Genomic DNA, 19999 nt, shown 5'->3' with positions numbered 1-19999 from the left:
ATATGCGTGTGTGCACGCGATTGCAATTACGTTCCGTGGCTTAATGTATATGTAAATATAAAATACACACATTTCGAACTATCTCATCCGCTTCCTCTCCTATATCCTCTCTTGTATAGATAACAATAACTTTAAGTCAGTGCGAAATAGCATAGTAGATTCTGGTAGCGATCATGTAACTTTTTCCCTAGAGTGAAAACGTAAAAAGTGAAAATTGTTTGCATATACATATATGTACATACATACATACATAACAATTTTTATTTTTCACGTGTCCGATCTAAAGAAAAAGTTAATTATGAATGCTACCTTGGTTCGGAATTCGCGAGCTTCGTTTGTGCGCAAAGCGTCGTAGAGGATACGATTGAATTTCGGATTAAACGACTATTGCATGTATGTGTTATGAATTGTAACGGATATGGCTTTTCGAATAAATTATATACGATGTTTTAACGAGTTTTTCTCTTCGAGACGCATCTTTGCTCTCAGAACAAATTTATACTGTAAAAATTTATACTATAGAAAAGAGAAGTAATTTCTAAAAAAATTATTTTTCCTTTTTAAAAACTAGCTTCGAGATTGCAGATGCTAAGCATCTGTAATGTAAGCAGCTTGCAATCAGTAATAAATATTCCGTGAATATGCAATTTATTGTAGGATTACGATTTTACTACTAGTATTACCAACTAAGCTAATATGTATCTTACATTTATGCTGTACAGTATTCCATATATCGTCACGTCAAGAGCTACGAAAAATTTATTATTCACATTTTATTAACAACAGTTTTAAACGTAGAGACAAAAATTGTTAGCATATCACACAAACTGACGAGTCAAAAATGTGTTATATGTGTTATATGTGTTTATATAAAAAACCTATATGACAATCGTATATATTTGAAAAGCCAGAGTTTGAAGTTTGAAGGTGTGCGTTATGGTGGAGGAATGTAAGAATAACATTGCGATCGAGAAGGAGCAAAACACATTGCTACGAGATTAAAAACAATCCATTCCAAAATTAGTAACGGACTTTAAAACTGATATTTGCAAAGAATGAATATTTTATGCATAGGAAAGATAATATCAATAAAAATAATTTAATAAATAAATAAAAAATAGTTTAACAATTAAAACAAAAATAAAGAATCTAATAAATAAAGAAAGTGTTATGCAACGAAGTAAATACGATAGAACTCAAAGATGTAATAATATTCTATAACTTCTTTGATCGTTCGTCTGTTTGTCTATCCTATGAATTCGTCGGTCTTTCCCATCAGAATTGTAAACCGCGATAAAGATTAAAAGCTAAACGACGTAGAAAATTACTTCCTAGCATTGTTTGTGGTATAAAAATGTTCAGTCGCGGTTAGTAGACTCATCGCAAAATTTGCTCAAGATACATATATATAAGTCTAGTAAAAAAAAATTTTAATTCAAGTATTTGTACCTTTTTTTTATCATAATGCTAATTGAAATTTTCGTTGTACTTATTATATATCAAAACTGTCATTGCATATTAATGATTTTAATGTTAAGGGCAATATAATTAGCAGTATAATTAATATCATATAATTTTATTCATTATTTGTCTTAAAAAAAATTCAATGCAAATTAATGATGGCATATCCATTCCAAATACTGTATAACCCAATAAAAAATTTAAATCCATTATATTACGAGAAATTTATATCTGTATTTTTTAAATAAAGAATATAATAAATATAAAAATATATAAATTTTTAATCCATTTATTCTTAGTATTAATAAAATCTATCATGTATCACACACACACACACACACACACACACACACACACACACACAAACGAATCATCCGCGTGTAGTGGTTTATGTTATATTCTAGTATTAATAAAAATTTTAGTTGATGCATGATATAAATATCAATATTTTTCTCCGCGAGAGATCGCTTTTCTGAAATTAACATTCCCGCCTGATATGTGCGAACGAATAACGAATAGCGGCAGAAGTAGGGAGTTTGTACACTTCATTACATCGTGAGAAGAGAGGCCATGCGTGTTCTCCGCGATAGAACAGAGTTACGATCATTCCTAGTCCACAAGAGGGCCGGCTGACGAAGTGCACGGGTGTCTCTGTCTTACTCTCCGTCGCCAGAGACTATTGGAATTCCGTCTTCCGTCTTTGTGTTTATAGTGTAGTGATTCTCGGGTCAAAGACGCTCCGCCATGCCGCCAAACGATTTTCGCGCAGGTAAGACATTTTCATTAAAACTGTTTTTGTTTCTTGGAAATTTTCAAAGGTAAGAGTCTCATTAAAAATCTTTTTGCTTCGCGATGATAATTAGGAGATAATTAATTTTGTTATTTATTGTAATAGAAAACAAATTCGACAAGCGATTAAATATTACACAAATAATGCAAAATTGAGTATAATAAAATGGAAATTGTAAGTGAAGCTATTAACATGTTTTATACGATATAATTATTTCAAAGTATATCCAGATTTATATGTAGACAATGTGCAAAAAAATTTGGTTCTGATACACTCTAAATTTCTTGGAGTGAAATCTCACTCCAAGAAAGTTAAAATGCTGCCATTATTGAAAAAGAATGATAAATTTCCACTTTTGAATAAGAATGGCAGATTTCCGTAAAATTTAATTATTTTAACTTTCCATGATTAAATATGTTACAAAAAGAAATATTAGATTAATATAGAATTGTTATTTTTTTTAGTCTTTTTGTTAATATTTCTTGGATCTGATATAAATATTTCAAAAGCTTCTACATCCGTAAATTTAGTGATAATTTAAATAATTACACGTGTACATTGAATACGAACAATTATATCATTAACCTAATTGATATCCACGTATCGTATACACGACATGTTAGGTACAATTCGTTGTAATACGATTCATGGTAATATAATAATAAATGATAATAGTATACTACAGAACAAGGGCTCATTACGACAATTCTCTCCTTCATGTAATTAACAATGATATTAACAATGAAGCACGATAGGTGATTCGACTTAAATAAACCGAAAAGTCTTGTATAAACATAGAAGCAAAATTTAATTTAAATAGCATTTAAATTAAACTATGCATTAGATTATAATAATATTGAGAAACTCGTTTTAAGTTCGTCATTTCTTTCGCTTTTACGTAACGTTAAATTCTAATTTTATCTATTAATGTACTAAATATTACAATCTCGTTTAACGAGAAAAATTTATAAAGATTTTTTGTGAAGGATATTGCATTAATTTTGAAACTCCTGTCTACGAAAATTTTTTCTTAAAATCGCAATACATAACTTTAAAGACTTCTATTTCATCTATTCGCGAGAACTGAAATACTATTTTTATCAACGAACTGTTTAGCTTGTATGAATAGATTGTTCACGTATATACATTTTTTCTGATTAATCTCAAGATATAATATAATTTCTTATATTTCGCCTGCACGTGTAACTGATTTATAATAAAAATAAAATAAATAAGATGTTTATTTAATCCATACGATAAGAAATCGTCGATATGGGCGATAAGAATTTTTGTACGATTGAAACTAACTGATGACTACCTAGATACTAATATAATTGACGAGATACTTATTGCAACTTTGAAATCTTATCGCTTTATTAATTGCTGAATGAATATTAAATATAAAAAAATTGCTATGATGTTATTCACTTTACGCATGAATGTATTTCAGCCTAGTTTAATTTTCAACAAAATAGAAAGTTAATTTTTAAAGTATATTTTTTAATGTGCACGATATACATACATGTATATATGTATTAATAATATGTATTCTTTATTTCTTTTTTATTATCGTAAATTTATTCATTTTATCATCATGATATTATTATATTGCGATTTATATAAAAATTATAAATTAATTTTATCAAAATTATAGCACTTGTGAAGCAACGCAAAAATTCGGTAGATAAAATAAAAAATCTTATCAAATCATATAGCGAATGGTGATAAAGCTTCCTGGCATGAACAAACTTTTATCTGATTTATTCTGATATAGATACACATACAGGGAAAGATTTCGTTGACATCGGACACTACTATTTACAGAGACTCTGTGTATTTACCGAACGTATTTCAACGAAAGATCATTTAGCAAGAGTATTTATTCAATGGTCGGCATAAGATTAGACTTTCGACTCGTCGCTATTGGATAACTCGTATTATTGGTCTTTATCGTATATTAGTGTGAAAATAAATCCATTCAATATCGCGACACTGCGGAACAGTTCGTGATTATCTGAATTCTGAATAATAAGTAAATGATTCAATTCATAAATGCATTAATTAAACATAGGAAAAATTCCTTCTGTGAAATATTTAAATGGTCGTTGTGCAACTTTATCAATATTGATGCAAATAAAACAAGAATTGCATGGATATTATAATTTTGCAAATTGATTAGCAAGAAAAATCACGTTCCGGATCTTGTTCCGGATGAATTATTTCAGTCGTGGAAATAAAGGCTAAGCTATCACAATAAAACAATATACAAAACTATATAGAATAGATTAAGCGATAATAGATAAATCCACAAAAGAAATAAATAAATATTTAATTTTTAAGAAATAAATAAGATAATATATAAGAAATAAATAAGTAAATATTTCTTTTTTTGTGATATAAAATTAATTTAATATTTTTCTATTTTTAATAGAATCTATTATATTAATTCCATTGGAAACATAAACTTCTATTATTAAACTGATTACTTCACCGTCACGTTTGATGTTAAATAATTGATGCCCGATGAACTGTCATTTTTGTACCCACTTATTCACATATATACGCATATATGTACATAGATGGACATTAGAGTAGGACTTTTCAATCACTTTTGTCTCTTTCTATTACATATAAAATATATGTATAATTAAAGTGAGTCTAGTTATACAAGTCTATGATTGAAAAAAACTTGTTTATCGCCGGAGGTTAAAAGATAACTTCTGCATTATAGATATGCCTTATCCTCTGCATAAATTTTACGAATGTATATACCGTCGTAACGCAACTTTGTAACTAATCGTAAGCTTTAAAATTTAAAATTGATGTTGTTGCTCATGATGTCAATTCTAAAATTTACTTTTTAAGAATATTACGTACAAATATTTTATTGTCGTATGCTAAAAAGAGCGACAATAAAACATTACATGCTAATTAGATTAAACAAACTTAGATAAATAAATAATTATAAAAAAATTTACGAAATGCCGATTTAAAATGCTTATATATTTATGAATTAAATTCAATAAAATTTATACAATTCTTAAGATAAAAAAGATCGCATTTAATTCTTCTTTTCGAATGCTACTACTAACAATGAAAAAATAACATAATAAATTTTCCATCATCCAAAACCATCATCAAGTGAAAATACAATGGTTATTGTTGGTTATTACAGAATGATATAATATATCGAATTATATAATTTTTGAAAAGAAGATATCGCAAGTAGATATCTAACAATGAGTAATCATGCGGGATCTACAACAGAAGTCGTAGCGGTCGTAGGATTTTAAGTTGTAGAAAATTAACTATAATTATAGTCGAATATAAGAAGAATAATCGACAATGATTAGTCAATTTTCTACGACTTGGAACTTTACGACCGCTATGACTTCTATTGTAGACCCCGTATCAAAGAATATTTTTGTTTGAACGTCAGATGATAAGACTGACTTTTTTATGAATGGAACTTAATAAAAGTAAAACCTGTGATCCTCGCGGCCTTGAAGTAAACAAAAAAATTGTGTTAATTTACGCATATACGATGTCATGGATCATTAGTCAATTTGCATCAGCTAACGTTCGACTTTATGCTCGCGTATTCATCGATCTAATAGACAGATTATACTGGCTAATTGCTACGTAATCTCTTGGCGGCGTTCCCGCAAAATTAGCCGATTGTATGTAGCTCGTAGATTAAAGCTTCGTTAGCGTGAACGGTTGCTCGTTGAGTGGCGATTAGAGGCACAACAATGTCTCGCGACCGAAGAAGTTGGTAGCTTCTTCTTGCGTGTCTCGTCGATGCATCCGTCTTCTTTGGATAAGTTTCACGACGTTGATGCTAATGATCAACCTGGGATTTGATTGATTGATATATACGTAGCGGATGAAAATTATCGCATAATCGTAATAATTCACTTCAACTGCATTAACATTACATCTGCAATTAAGTATGTATCAGATGTATCCTTAATTGCAGACTGTTAAGAGCAAAAGAGACTTGTTTTAGTAAAGTATCCATTATTTAATCTAATGATTATCAAGCGTTCGAAAATAATAATTATTAGCAATTTTAATTAATTAATTTTTGTTAATGTTAAATTTTTTAAATGTAAATAAGAATTTATTACAAGAGCTAAATTTCTAAATATATTTCTTTGATACTTTTTACAGTGTTTTGTATTTTTGCAAAAACTCGCGTATCAAATCCATCGGTGATAAATTAAACATAGTTGGATGGAAATGCAATTACGTTTCTGCTTAAAGCAGGGAACTCAAACAATCGAATAATCTATGCCGAAGGAGAGAACTTCGTGGAAATATATAATGGCCGAAGATTATTGGGCGTGCATGAATCGAAACAATTAATCGTCGAACAGATCTTAGATTGCACCTGGATATGTATATCATCTATATGTATGCATCCTGTCATACGCGAGCGAAGAATACTTGGAGCGGAAATATGAATAACAATAATGCCCAATTTTAAATGCATAAAGTTGTCATTTCTCGTAAAAATATATTTGTCTGTCCTTATCACACGATATCTATTCACTATCACCGGATAAGTGTTATCGACAGGTTCTGAAAGTGGAGTTGTCAACTGCTAAATCTTTCCTGTCTTGCACAATATCGCGAATATAACTCAAATATTTTATCATTGACCTACGTGACCAATAGTGTTGAGCAAAATCATAATCATTTTTTTGTAATGTTATGCATCTTGAGAAAGCATCTTGCATAATATATCATGCAAACTAAATGCATATATAATGCGAGAATTATTTAAATATAATAAGTATAAATCAACATTTTTTAAACTAAAACATTAAAATAATAATTAGACAATCTATTTTGAAGCTGTAAAAATTATTGGATAAAATATTTTACAAGAGTTTTATATGAAAATATTTTTCTTTTGTCGCTGTACTATAGAAAAGATTGAAAAATATATGAAAAAATACTCTGAAAAATACTCGTAAACGATTTTTATATTTCTTTTTTTAACAGCAAATAAAATTGATATATTTGCTTATACTTTATATAAAAGGTTATTTACCGTTGTTAATAGTTTACGCTTCTGCGATACCTTTTAAAAGGATAAATCATAAAAGATTCAGCCTTGACTGATATAAATGGTTTTATAAATCACAAGCAAATAATATAGTTTCTGATATTTGAAAAATTCTATTCTTAATGTGATATGTCTGCCGACGAGTATTTAAAGATGATATTTAAGTGTTTTCACTTTGACCTTATTTCATTAAATTTTAATTTTTACTCTATACTCGTTTGTGTCTATTAACATAGCAGATTTATTCATGAATTATAATACCTTTCCTATTTCGATTATCAAATATAAATTTCTATTTTATTCATATTGGCCGTTCTATCCATTAAATTTGACAATTCTATCCGTTAATATATTTGTCATTCATGAAGTTTTCGTTATTTACATAACATTAATTATTTACATAACATTAATAGACATCGCTGTCGATTAGATATACTATATTTGTGCGTAAAAATACTTCGATCGGAAAATTTGTTTTTTAATAAATATAAGTTATTAGAATTTTTTCATAGTAATTATATAATTCAAGAATTATTATTTTTCGAAATAATTAAAAAAAATCATTATCATATTTTTCAAATAATTAAAAAATTATGATATTTTTCGAAACAGCAAAAATGATACGATTGTATATATTGTACATATCTAATTGACAAATACACTTTGAAAAAAATTATATTAAACAAATTTCAAGGTCATTATTGTAGCTCAAAATATTTCAGGATATTTGTCGAAATGATATTTTGATAAATAAATAGTTAGTTACTTATATAAAAATAATAACCGACAAATTCAACTTTGTATTATTATAGGATAAAATTAGTTAATTAAAGTACTCTATTTATCCTTTGAAAAACTTTAAATTATTCATTTCGTTGATCCAGTAATTATGCGCTTAATTATTCAATTAGAATAATTAATGCCGTAAAATACTTGCGTTCAGATATTAATGTTCGCTCGACGATTATTGTTAATGTTAATTGATTGGCAGAATTCGTAAATTTAGGATAATTTACATTCCTCTTATCTAGATTGAGAAACACGAGAGAGAATACGAAGAGAAGATCAATATTGAAAGACCAAGACGTTACACGTATCTAATTGCGTCTGATTGTATATAGCAATGTTAAGTACAATATATCATTGTCACAAAATTTATCATAAATTATAACAATGTCTCGACATAAATTACGCAAGCGCATTTGCAATTTTTTATCATGATACGTATGTGCCCTGCGATAAAAAAGCACGTTTCTTTACTTTGAAAAATGAGAGAGAAAAAGGGATTACATATTGTGGGATCTCATTTTTTATACACTATTATCTGGCAAAAATTTTCCTAGATACATCATAAATAATTTAAAATACAATCATTTAAAAGTTTAGAAAAATCAATTTTATATACACGTGTTTCAAAGTTGAAATAGTAGAATACACGATTAACCCATTAAATCTCAGTAGATCTCTATTTTTAACATTTATGTTTTTTTTTTCATTCTATTAACTAAATTTTCGGAAAGAGCCACTTTTTTCACCTCTAAATGCCAATAGTCATCTAAAATTCTTGACAATAAGAATTAAAAGGCCAATAAATAAGTTTGATCAGGATTTAAATTACACAAGAATTTAAAAGCAGAAAAATGCGTAGTGGTCTCTTAGGATTTAATGGATTAATAAAAAAATTGAAAAGAGTTGAGCGCAAAAGATAAGAGATTCCATAAATTTTTAAACTTCATTTTATATACCACTTCATATTCAAGATCGTACTAATTATACAAGCAATTTTAAAATTTATGGAAAGTACAGCGTATATCGACGATATATATATATTTCATTTCTTTAATTGTACAGGGTCAGGTTTTTTAAAAAAAAAGAAGCATTATTTGAAGCAAATTTAGTAACGTGTGACTCGACATATAATCAGTAGATTTATTTATATCTCTCACTTTCGCCTAATGGAAAACAACGTTTACATCAATATAAAATGAGTAGCTCTGTTTTTTTTCCTCCAACTAACAATCGACTTGCAGAGTATCGATATCGCGTATGTCGACCTTGTTCGAGCGGCGACACCAAACCGGTACCTAGCGTGAAAGTTATTCCGTCAGTAAGTAGTTGCGAGTTGTCCATGTTTGTTCACGCATCGACACGGTGTGGAAAATGCGGAATCGTCGTAAGTGATGCAATAGAAATGTTTGATTTTATCACGCGATCATACTCTATAAGTCATCAAGTGATGACAGCTATCAAGATAATTAAGATTTGTTGTAAAAGGCGATCTGTCTCTTCTCTCTCCTCTTCTCTGTAAATAATGGCAATTCGGGAGGTGCAGATGTAACCATATGTAACGCTGTATTGTTTCATAAAGAGGGATTTTGTAAAATACGAAAAAGGATAAATCTTGAGATCAGTGGAGTGCTGATAAACGGTGAAAATCAAAGTTATATTAAATATTATTTAATTCTTTGAGTGAAATTCGTCATTTCGATTGCTATATATTTAATTTTGTAACTAAAGAAAAGGTATTGTTATATAGTTCTTTTTTTTTAATTAAAGAAATGTTTTAGGACTGAAAAAATGGGTGCGAGGAGAAGGCACTACGAAGAATATTCTCATCGTCGGATTGGCGGAGTTGATCGGTACAGCTATGTTAGTGTTCTTGGGATGTATGGGTTGCATTGCTGGTCTCGGTGTCGTGCCTATCCATTTACAGATAACGGTCACATTTGGTTTAACAGTTATGATTGTAATTCAGGTCAGTAGGTGGTAATCTTTGACGATTATTTTCTACTATTACTTTATCTTTATTTTTGTATTTTAAATTTGATAAAAAATATGACGACTCAATATTATGTATGTTCTTTATAATCTTTCTCTTCTATACTATTGTATATGTATGTCGTTTCCATTACAATATTTCTTTTAAGAATTATCTCTCTCTCTCTCTTTCTCTCTCTCTTTTAATATCTTAACACTATAGCATCATATTTAGCACAAATAATCATTATATTATATTGAAATATATTATAATGATAAATACTTGAAGTATCTATGTATTATGACTATAACACTATAATTACATTCAAATATTAATATTTATTGAATTATATCATTGTATCATATTACTGTAATAAGATTGCACATCTATTTCGTCATAATGCCTATATCATTATAATTTTTCATGTAGAAAGATTAAAGCTTAATATTAAATAAACTAATAACAGCAATAACAATTACGTACAAACGTCATCTATAATAGTATAATTTTCTGTGATTAAATAATATTCGCGGCTCGAATTAATTCAAAACGGTATAATTTTAGTACATCCATATCCCGAAAGAAAATCTTTATTTATTTCTATAGTTTATCTGAACAATAACTGAAAATGATGATTGGCATATGATATATTTTCATATTTATAACATCGAAAATTAAACTAAAAATTAATCTCGCTCTTATATTTCTATCAAAACTACAATCGATTTCTTTACGGTATTTATTATGTATTACGAAATATAACATTAATGTACAAACATCAAAGATGTGCTTAATCTGTTACACTTAGAGATAATAAGAGTTTAGTCAAAGCGAATTAGCCTTCTGTTCGGTTCCCCATTGTGTTATCCATTCGAATAGCTTAATTTTTACATTTTCGGAAATGAGAGAAAGAAGCAAAGAAAGAGACAGATAGCTATATAAAACGAATGATTATTCCAATAACATCGTTATGTCATGTTTTTTCTACATTGCTATTTCCTTTCATTTATATTTTTTTATACAAATTCTTATTGTAGAATCTCTAATCTATATGACATTTACACGCCGCCTTTCACTTGCCTCCATAATCAAGGTTACCACAAAACATCGCAAAATTGTGCTGTGAATCAGCTCTATAAAGCTAGCAGGACTAAATTAGCAGAATCAAATTGGACCTATTTCGGAATTTTTAGTACTCATTTTGTATTAAATCGCACCATTAATGATGAATAATTTTGTGTTATTTCGAAAAGAAACAACTTCCAAAAACAATTTTATATTATATATCATTTCCAAGAGAAAACATTGGTGCTACTAATTTAATATTTAAACTGGCAGAACCATAAAAAAAAACACAAGAGTAAAAATTAATGCAACTGAATTTGTACTAATTTGTACAATTGAAGGTAAGTTAATATTTTACATGTTTTCTCCTTAAAATGATTTTATTAGTATATGCTTACAATCTATGAAACATTCCATGTCAATCCGGACATCTTTGAAACATTATTTTATTTTTTTTTTAAATTTACTAATATATTTTACAGATAAAAACATGAGATACATATTTTACGAAAAAATTTGAGATTTTTTTTGTGAAATTGTTTACGCTTGTAAGTTGCAGAAATTCATAAAAAACGACTCATGCGACATTTAAATTATTGAAAAAATCTCAAATTTTTTTGCGAAACACATGTCTCATATTTTTATTTGTAGAATACGTTAGCAAATTTAAAAAAATAAAATAAAATGATGTTTTGAAGATGTTCGATTTGACGTGGAATGTTTCACAGATTGTAAGTATTGTATCTACTAATAAAGTCATTTTAAAAAAGAAAATATATAAAATATTAACTTGCTTTCAATAGTACGAATTAATATAAATTCAATTGTATTGATTTTTTCCTTGTGTTGTTTTTTTATGGTTCTGCCAGTTTAAATATTAAATCAGCGGCGTCACTGTTTTCTTCTTGGAAATAACACATAATATAGAATTGTTTTGGTAATATAAAATAATACAAATTCAATTCTATTGATTTCTGATATTATTTTTCTTTTATTTTGAATTGAACCTGCCAGCTTAAGCTAGCACTGCCACAATTTTTTTGAAATGACACGTAGTACAAAATTATCATTAATGATACAATTTAATATAAAATGACGATACTAAAAATTCCGATAGGTCCGATTTGATCCTGCTAGTTTTATAGAATTCTGCGAATCATGCTGCGAATGGAATGTGCGAATTTTTCTAATATATAGTATTTTATTAATTTTTATTCTTCATAATTTTGTAAATCTAGGTCACAATTCGAATTTTTTGGGCATGTCTTAAAGCATAATATTAGAGTCAATGCATCAACAATTAAAAATTTTCTCTGATTCTGTATTTTCAGTGCATCGGCCATCTCAGTCAAGCTCACATTAATCCAGCTGTCACTGTAGGAGCTGTCATTCTTGGGAAAAAAACTATTTCCGAGGCTTTAGTTTACTTTGTGTCGCAAATGGTGGGTGCCGTTCTGGGTTACGGTATGTTGAAGGTTGGTATAAGCAAATCTAATTATTCTTTCATTGAATTAATTATAACTAATTACGTGCAAATATAAAAAGATATATAATCAATAATTATCGCAAACATTACAATTAAACTAAATCGTGATTTAGCAAAGTTGAATTTAGAGATTAGCAATTTACGTAAAGAAAAATCTATATAAGTTATGTCGTAACTTTATTTTTTTTTTTATAAAAAAGCAAGAGAATTTTATGTGTTAAAACCTGTAAATTATAGACATAATTATAGATGTAATCCAAGATAATGGGCATTTCTTTACTCTTTATAAACTTTTATAGTCATATTTATAATAAAATTTATGATGCGCGTGAAATAGAGCCATTCACGGAGCATTAATTTCCATTTTTTCAAATAAATAAATTATTTAAAACCACATAGAATTTCTCTCGCGCGCGAGTTTCTAAATCTTAAATTTCTTTTTAATTGTATATATATTTACTTACAAATAAAAATGATATAATAAATATGATACGATTAAATTTGCTATGACACAACTAAGCGTTGTGTTTAATATAGAAATTGATATAGAGATATTTTTTGGTCGTATTGATAATCTTCAGAATATCCGCCATATTTTAAGTCATATTTTAAGTTAAATGTTGACAGAATGACATACATAGAATGTGGATTTTATTAAAACGTTCGATTTGCATTTTGCTCGATTATATTTCAATGAAAAGAAGGCGATGATTGAGCGAGGCAAATATGTCCACGACGTTTATAGAGTTTATAGAGTTACATAATGAGATAAAAATAAAATAGGGATATTAATTATTAATGATTACCGTGTATCAATGCTTAATGAAACGCGGATCAAGACCTTTGTTTAATCAGTACACGCCGGTCAGTTAATAATTAATGCTCTCGTGTAATCGGAGAAAAGCCTTACTGTTGCGATATTTGTTTCTCGTAGAATATTAACGCGGCCGTCCTGATAAAGCAAGCAAAATGAGCAATACAATTACCTCTTTCTTCTATTATTGAAAAATGTATTCCTTACAGTTGAGTTATTGGGGACAACATGAATCTATTACAGAAATAATGAAGCAAAATATAAATCATTTAATAATTCTGTTAATAGACAAGCGCAAAAACGTTTCAAGATAAAGTAAATGAATATTGCTTTCAAATAAAACTTCGTATACATTTTATGCTTCGAAGTTGTCCATTTTTATTGTTTTTATTGTTTTAGAAGCCATCTCCAATCGTATTTTATAATACTATTTTGTAAAACATACGATATAAAATAAAACCAAATATATTTTAAATTTTCATTAAATATTTGTTTTTATAAATAACAAGCGTTTTTAATAAATTGTTAATTAATTTTTATACATGATGAAATAATATATTATTTTCCTTATACACTCTTTTCCTTATACACATAATATAATAAACGTCTGAATAAAAGTAATGCTAATCATTGGATCAACATTTATTTTATTTATTACATGTAATGAAATCTTATATTGTTTCACTTTATTCATAATAAAATTCATTATCATCACATGTATAATATACAAGATAAAAGAAAAAGACACAATTAATCGTTTAATTTGTACAGTTTAATTTTATTCAAGAAAAAACTATTATCTCATTTGTAATGCAAAATGCAACTATCATCTGTAATATTATTTTGACGATATATTTTTTTCTAGGTGGTGACACCGAAGGATAATCTTACGGCTGGTAAGATTGATCAAGCCGATATGTTTTGCGTGACTGGTTTACACGCCGATCTATCTGCGATTCAGGGCTTGATTGTCGAAGGGATCGCGACTGCCATTCTGATGATGGTAGTGTGCTCTGTTTGGGATCCAAGAAACGAGAAAAATACAGACTCAATACCGATTAGGTTCGGTTTCACGGTGATTGTGCTAGCGACCGCAACCGGACCTTACACCGGTTGCAGCCTGAATCCCGCGAGATCGTTCGCGCCAGCATTATGGAATAATCAATGGAGGCATCAGTGGATCTATTGGTTTGGACCAATCGGCGGCGCCCTGATTTCTTCATTCATGTACAAATCTATCTTCGGTGTTCCAGAAAATGTCGAGGAAGAAGAGCCCGTACCTGAAGCTATCGCACTTAACTGCGTGGATCCCCACAAAACAGAGGTGAGACGGAATAATTAACCCTAATCGAAATTTCCTTAATTGCTATTTGCGAGTCCAGGGTACTTTAAATTAATGTATCTTTGCTTAAAGTTAACGTAATTGAATGATTTTTTTATTCTGAAGATTAAAATTCGAGGAATAAGATTATATAAAGTTAAAATTATGTATGTAAAGTTATAAAAAACATTTGCTATAAATAATTTTTTACAATGTATAATAGTTGAAAATTCATAAACCAAGAATATTAATTATTCGAAACATTTAACTTTGATCGATCCTTTTCTACTATATTTATGTTATACATTAACTCGGTTGGATTTTTACTTCTAATATATAATAGTTGAAAATGTCTGGATTCACTGGAATCGCGAATATTATTAAAAGAAATTTATAACAATATGAGCATTGAATCTATTTTATGACATTTGATTTTTTTCGTTTTTAGATCTATGAAACATTTGCAAATTGTGCAGTTAACAGTATAAGCAAAAAGTGCAATATTTAAATTTATTAGATACATATGATTAACATAAAAAATAGGAATTTTGGCATATGAGTATCAAAGAAACACTTTTCACAAATGAAATATAATCTTGAAATATACTGTGCATTATTTATTATTATATACACTGTTAGAAATGTGACCACGAGCTTTCTTTACATGTAAATAAAGCTCATGGTTATGAATGAAATTAAAAGTAATGAATGATTTAACTATAAATTAAGTTACAGTAGTTACTTAAATGTAACGAACGTATACATTAAGTATAATATATGAAAAATGCATTACATTTCATGTACATGTAATCATGTACACAAATGTACTTTTCAGTTATAAATACATTAAATTTAATGTAATGTCATAAAATTAAATTCAAATTGTGTAACTTAAAAGTATATTAAATTTCATGAAATTTTTAACAGTGTAAATATTACAGAGAAGTATATATAATTCATTAAACGGTCGTTTTCTGTGCATGTATAAAATATTTATAATGCTTATTTTCCTGTTTAATGTACCCTAAAGTCCTTAAAGTAAGATAAAAAATACCCGCGTACCTTGCGCGTAACCAGAACTATATCTCGTTTCAGCAATAATTCTTGTTAACGACGTTTCGGCGAAATTAACAGCCATTTTCGTACTACTTTAAATGACCCTTTAAAATACGGAAGAAACGAGGCTCATGTGGCTTTATCATGTAAACGCCATGCCCACCATGCATCAAGACTTTTCGCATGACGCGGATTATCTTGTAAGGGCTGGCCATAAAGGTCGACGATAAATCGCTAGGTAGGCAGGGAAGTTCAGTAAAACTGGTTTTACGAGACGTTACCGGAGAGCTGGATTTAATGTCGTCGGTTTACCTGATCGTCGATGCACCGAGCTCTAAAGTGGATAAGGAAAGAAGCCGTTCGTTCCGACTATATTGTATTTTATTCTTACATATCTTCTTGTTTCGTCGAGGACTACGATTTTATCTGCGTTTACAACCTTTGTTGAAAGTCCTTTGAACAAAGACGACTCGTTTCGAGTCGTAAAAGTACTTTGAGAGCGTATAATAGTGCGAGAATATTAAAACGATCCTTAAATCCGAGTATGAATATACATCTCTTAGGACGGTATTCATAGTCCGTTTTTATTTCAAGACTGTGTTTTAAGTGATGTCTTAAGACGCTAATACGGCCCTCTGATTGGTTCGTGACTTCTTAAGACTGCATTTAGACGGTCCTGAATATAAGATCCGACTACGAATACCTGTCTTATTACGTTGCATCGTCGTCTAAAATTATATCTATTACTAGACAGAAAGAACAGTTTTGCTGAAATAAAAATTTACCTAGATGCAGATACGGATCTGAAAATAATTTTGTCGGATCATCAAAATAATTACGTAGAACGCTTAAACATTGATGACAATGCTACAAAAAGTTTTAACTTCTAGCAGCCAGTTGAAGTGTTCTACATAATTAAATATTTTGATGGCCCAAACAAAATTATTTTCTGCATCTAGATCTGTATCTAATTAAACTTTTAGATACTTCGGAAAAATTGTTCTTTTCGTGTAAGAAGTGTACAGCTTTTTTGGTTCTTATATATAAGAAAGAACTTTCCAATCTTGGAAGAATTACTTTTATGCAATTTTGTTGCAAGTAGTACAGAAAATGTTTTAATTTTAATTATAACCTGTCGTGCAGCAAAAAGAGCTCTCTTCATTCGTTTTAATTAAAGCAACGGTAAGAATATTATTTGCGAAATATCGCTATTTATTAACCGCAGCATGGCAGCGGTCAATAGCCGTTATTCAGTCAATCCGTGATTATTAGCGATCCTCAAACATCCTCATTTTCCCATATCGTGCGCTGAATATTTCCGCGGGTCGATTTTGCGGTTTTTGGCTTGGTCGTAATCACGATTCGAAATGGCGCCCCGAACATTAACACATTCCTCTGCTGTTTATATTTCAGCAGTCCTAATTTGATGGCAAGGATAGACACGACGATCTAACTAACGGACGATAAGAAGCTAAAACTTGATCAACGCTTTCTCAATGCGAAGAAAATCTTCCGGACTTGCGGGAGATAGGATAAGATAGATGTTTTAGAACACATGGACGAGTCCAGATGGCCAGGATCGCGAAGGAGTTTCCGAGGCTCAACCAGGATATACTCACAATACCTGGGTATACCCTACACAGGATGGACAATCGTCTCAATTCGACCGCTGAATAGTACGTGTTAGTCGTCAACGTAAACTGACACAGCAGTCATCACATGTGTATACCATCACATGTACAACCGCAAGTCACGCCGTTTCTCATTGTCAGTCAACTAGAAATGCGCATCATTATAAATCATTGCCCTCGACAATCCGGTGTAAATTTAATTGAATTAAGGTAGAGAACGAGAAACGTAACTATCGTAATTGTGGACGTAAAATAAGGCAAAGAAAAACATACACGTAACCCCATCCACACAATAACTTTTCACGACTTACGTATACATTTTTCTTTGTTTTGCCTGACGTGACCCATCCACGATTACCATAGTTACATCTCATTCTCTGCCATCAGCTTAAAACAATAGTAAGTGAAAATCAACATTCGTTTGAATCAACATTCAAATTGAATTAAAACTTGAATGTGACCCAATTAGGTTAATATACCTCCAATTTCATCGAGTCTAATTAAGTGTAGCGTGATGTCTGCCTATTTATTCAGGGTTTTAGACTGTCTCGGTAAAACTCTTGTGTGATACGTGAAAGCAATCTTGACACAGTGCCCTCGTAATCGCGATAAAAAATCGCGTTAATTGTAATTATATAAAATATGAAATTAATTCCAAGTGAACCGTTATTTCGCCACTTTTTCTCTGTAATATAGTGTACATTCGTTCGTTATAAATGTCCAGATCATTTAAATGAGTTTATTGCATGTGTATATATTTACTTGCTCTTTCTATTCATTATGCATATACGTTAGAGATAAGTTGCGACACACTTGCGACTTAATTGAGAGAATGTGCAGCGAAAAAATAAATTTGTAAAATGTACCTAGTCATGCACGCGTGCGCGTTAACATTTTAACTTTTGTTATACGCAGTTTAACAATGAATAAAATTATGTATAATATATAAAACTTGTACTATATTTCTATTCTTTCTGCACGTCTCCCGAATAATTTCACATAGTTGTACGTAATCCATTTACACTTCGCAATACATTTATGCGATACCTTTATGCTTGACGAATCGTTTCCATGTTATTCGCTCAATTAAGCAGAGCAGACCATTTTGTACTCGCGTTTGTTAGTCGTCCGATGTGCCGGAAGCGGAAATGTCGATTCCCGTGCGGCCGACCGATGACTTTTTACGAACCTATTTTTGTTACATAGCTGCACCGTATATACATTCGTTATTTCTATAGTTACGCGTATATATTCGCCCAGAGCTATTGCTATGACGGGAAAAGCGTTTCATTCGCCGGAGAAAAGGATCCTTTCCTGCCGATATAGCAGCTTTCGATGAAACGATAGTTTCCGTGAGCCAACAATTCACTATTTACATAGTTTATCAAGAAATGCACGAATATATGTAATAGGTTCAATAAAGTCTCATTAACTATTTGTCCGTCCGTGCACATATCATCTTACACTTATTTCTTGTAGGTCTTCCGAAGAATAATTTATCTCATACAATTATAAAAAGATAATTTAACGGAATATTCCATTGGAAGAATTAAAATGTTATTTAATTTTCAAAATTTAAATTTTTTTAAATGTGCATATTGATTAAACGTTAAAAGCTAACTTTTTAACTTGCTCGATGGACTTGTTGGAAATAACATTTCCCGTGATATAAATATTTCATAATTGCTTGTAAAAAAATATAACATTTTTAGATATTGTAATGAAACTGCTGCTACGCGTTACGTGTTTCTATTGAAAATAATATTAGTGCTTTTTTCCTGTTTTATTATTTTATAATATAATTTTTAGTTTTATCTATAACAGAACAAGTCTTTCAATTAATATAAATGCACAATGTTATTTCATATAATATCTCATAATAATACTGCTATAGTACATTAAAAGAGAATGCTAATAATCTTCGTATGCGCATTTTAATGGAGTTATAAGCTTGCAGTGCAATAAATAAAAACGCGTAAATAAAAATAACAACTTTGATTGAAAAGGATTGAAAGTCGAGTGTCATCGAAAAAATATGACATGCGTAAAAAGTGTAACTTTTTGATTTTTCTCTTTGCCGCAGGCCGCCTGCACCGACAGATTTTTGCAACTCGTTTTTACGATCTACACCGCCTACGATCGCACATCGGAATACAAAATACAAACACTCTCTTCATCAGTTTATCCGAAACGACGAAAAAATACAACAAAGACCAGCGGCGTTATCCTCGTACGCTTTAAACGTTACGCGTTAATCGGCCATCGATTGCAAAACCATTTGCAAGCACGAAATATTTGTAGTATCATTCGTAGTACCGTTTAAATTATAGTCGTCTAACAAATCACGCGTAATTGTCTCTGAATACGTATGCGATCATTAATACCGGGCTTTGACTATGACATATTGCAACGTGTGTGCTGTAGAAATGAGAACAACAATGGGGAATGTACAGTACTTTTGTTCTTCCCGCAATAATAAATTAAACCGTCTGTTTTTATCACAATAAGCCATTATCAGCTGTGTAATTTCATGTACCTTAATA

General features: G+C 29.7%; 1 protein-coding gene across 7 annotated transcripts; it reads left to right on the top strand.

Annotated features, from left to right (window-relative positions):
* The first annotated feature begins 1970 nt into the window (after positions 1 to 1970).
* Positions 1971 to 18407, top strand: LOC105151745 (aquaporin). 7 transcript variants are annotated; one of them, XM_087408309.1, is made up of 6 exons: positions 8856 to 9498; positions 9600 to 9753; positions 9893 to 10080; positions 12480 to 12623; positions 14314 to 14772; positions 15218 to 15759. In XM_087408309.1, exons 1-6 carry the CDS (start codon positions 9310 to 9312, stop codon positions 15275 to 15277), a joined length of 1194 nt encoding a protein of 397 aa, XP_087264435.1. In that variant the 5' UTR covers positions 8856 to 9309; the 3' UTR covers positions 15278 to 15759. The 7 variants fall into 7 exon arrangements, with proteins under 7 accessions (XP_087264437.1, XP_087264439.1, XP_087264435.1 ...); XM_011065623.2 differs by lacking the exon at positions 15218 to 15759 and adding an exon at positions 15865 to 17263 and having other exon boundaries at positions 8859 to 9498; XM_011065622.2 differs by lacking the exon at positions 15218 to 15759 and adding an exon at positions 17242 to 18407 and having other exon boundaries at positions 8860 to 9498.
* The last annotated feature ends 1592 nt before the right edge of the window (positions 18408 to 19999 follow it).

Source organism: Acromyrmex echinatior, chromosome 7, assembly GCF_024713525.1.
Source record: "Acromyrmex echinatior isolate Ae372 chromosome 7, ASM2471352v2, whole genome shotgun sequence".
In the NCBI taxonomy this organism is placed as follows: domain Eukaryota; kingdom Metazoa; phylum Arthropoda; class Insecta; order Hymenoptera; family Formicidae; genus Acromyrmex; species Acromyrmex echinatior.
Note: the sequence above shows the minus strand (reverse complement) of the source record. Positions and strands in the feature narration are given on the sequence as shown.

Excerpts from the sequence above, each read along its gene's own strand:
- LOC105151745 (XM_087408309.1), top strand. The coding sequence starts at position 9,310 with ATGAGTAGCTCTGTTTTTTTTCCTCCAACTAACAATCGACTTGCAGAG. Across the intron at positions 9,499-9,599 it reads GTGGAAAATGCGGAATCGTC|GCGATCTGTCTCTTCTCTCT; the intron begins GTAAGTGATGCA and ends TTGTTGTAAAAG. Across the intron at positions 9,754-9,892 it reads CAGTGGAGTGCTGATAAACG|GACTGAAAAAATGGGTGCGA; the intron begins GTGAAAATCAAA and ends GAAATGTTTTAG.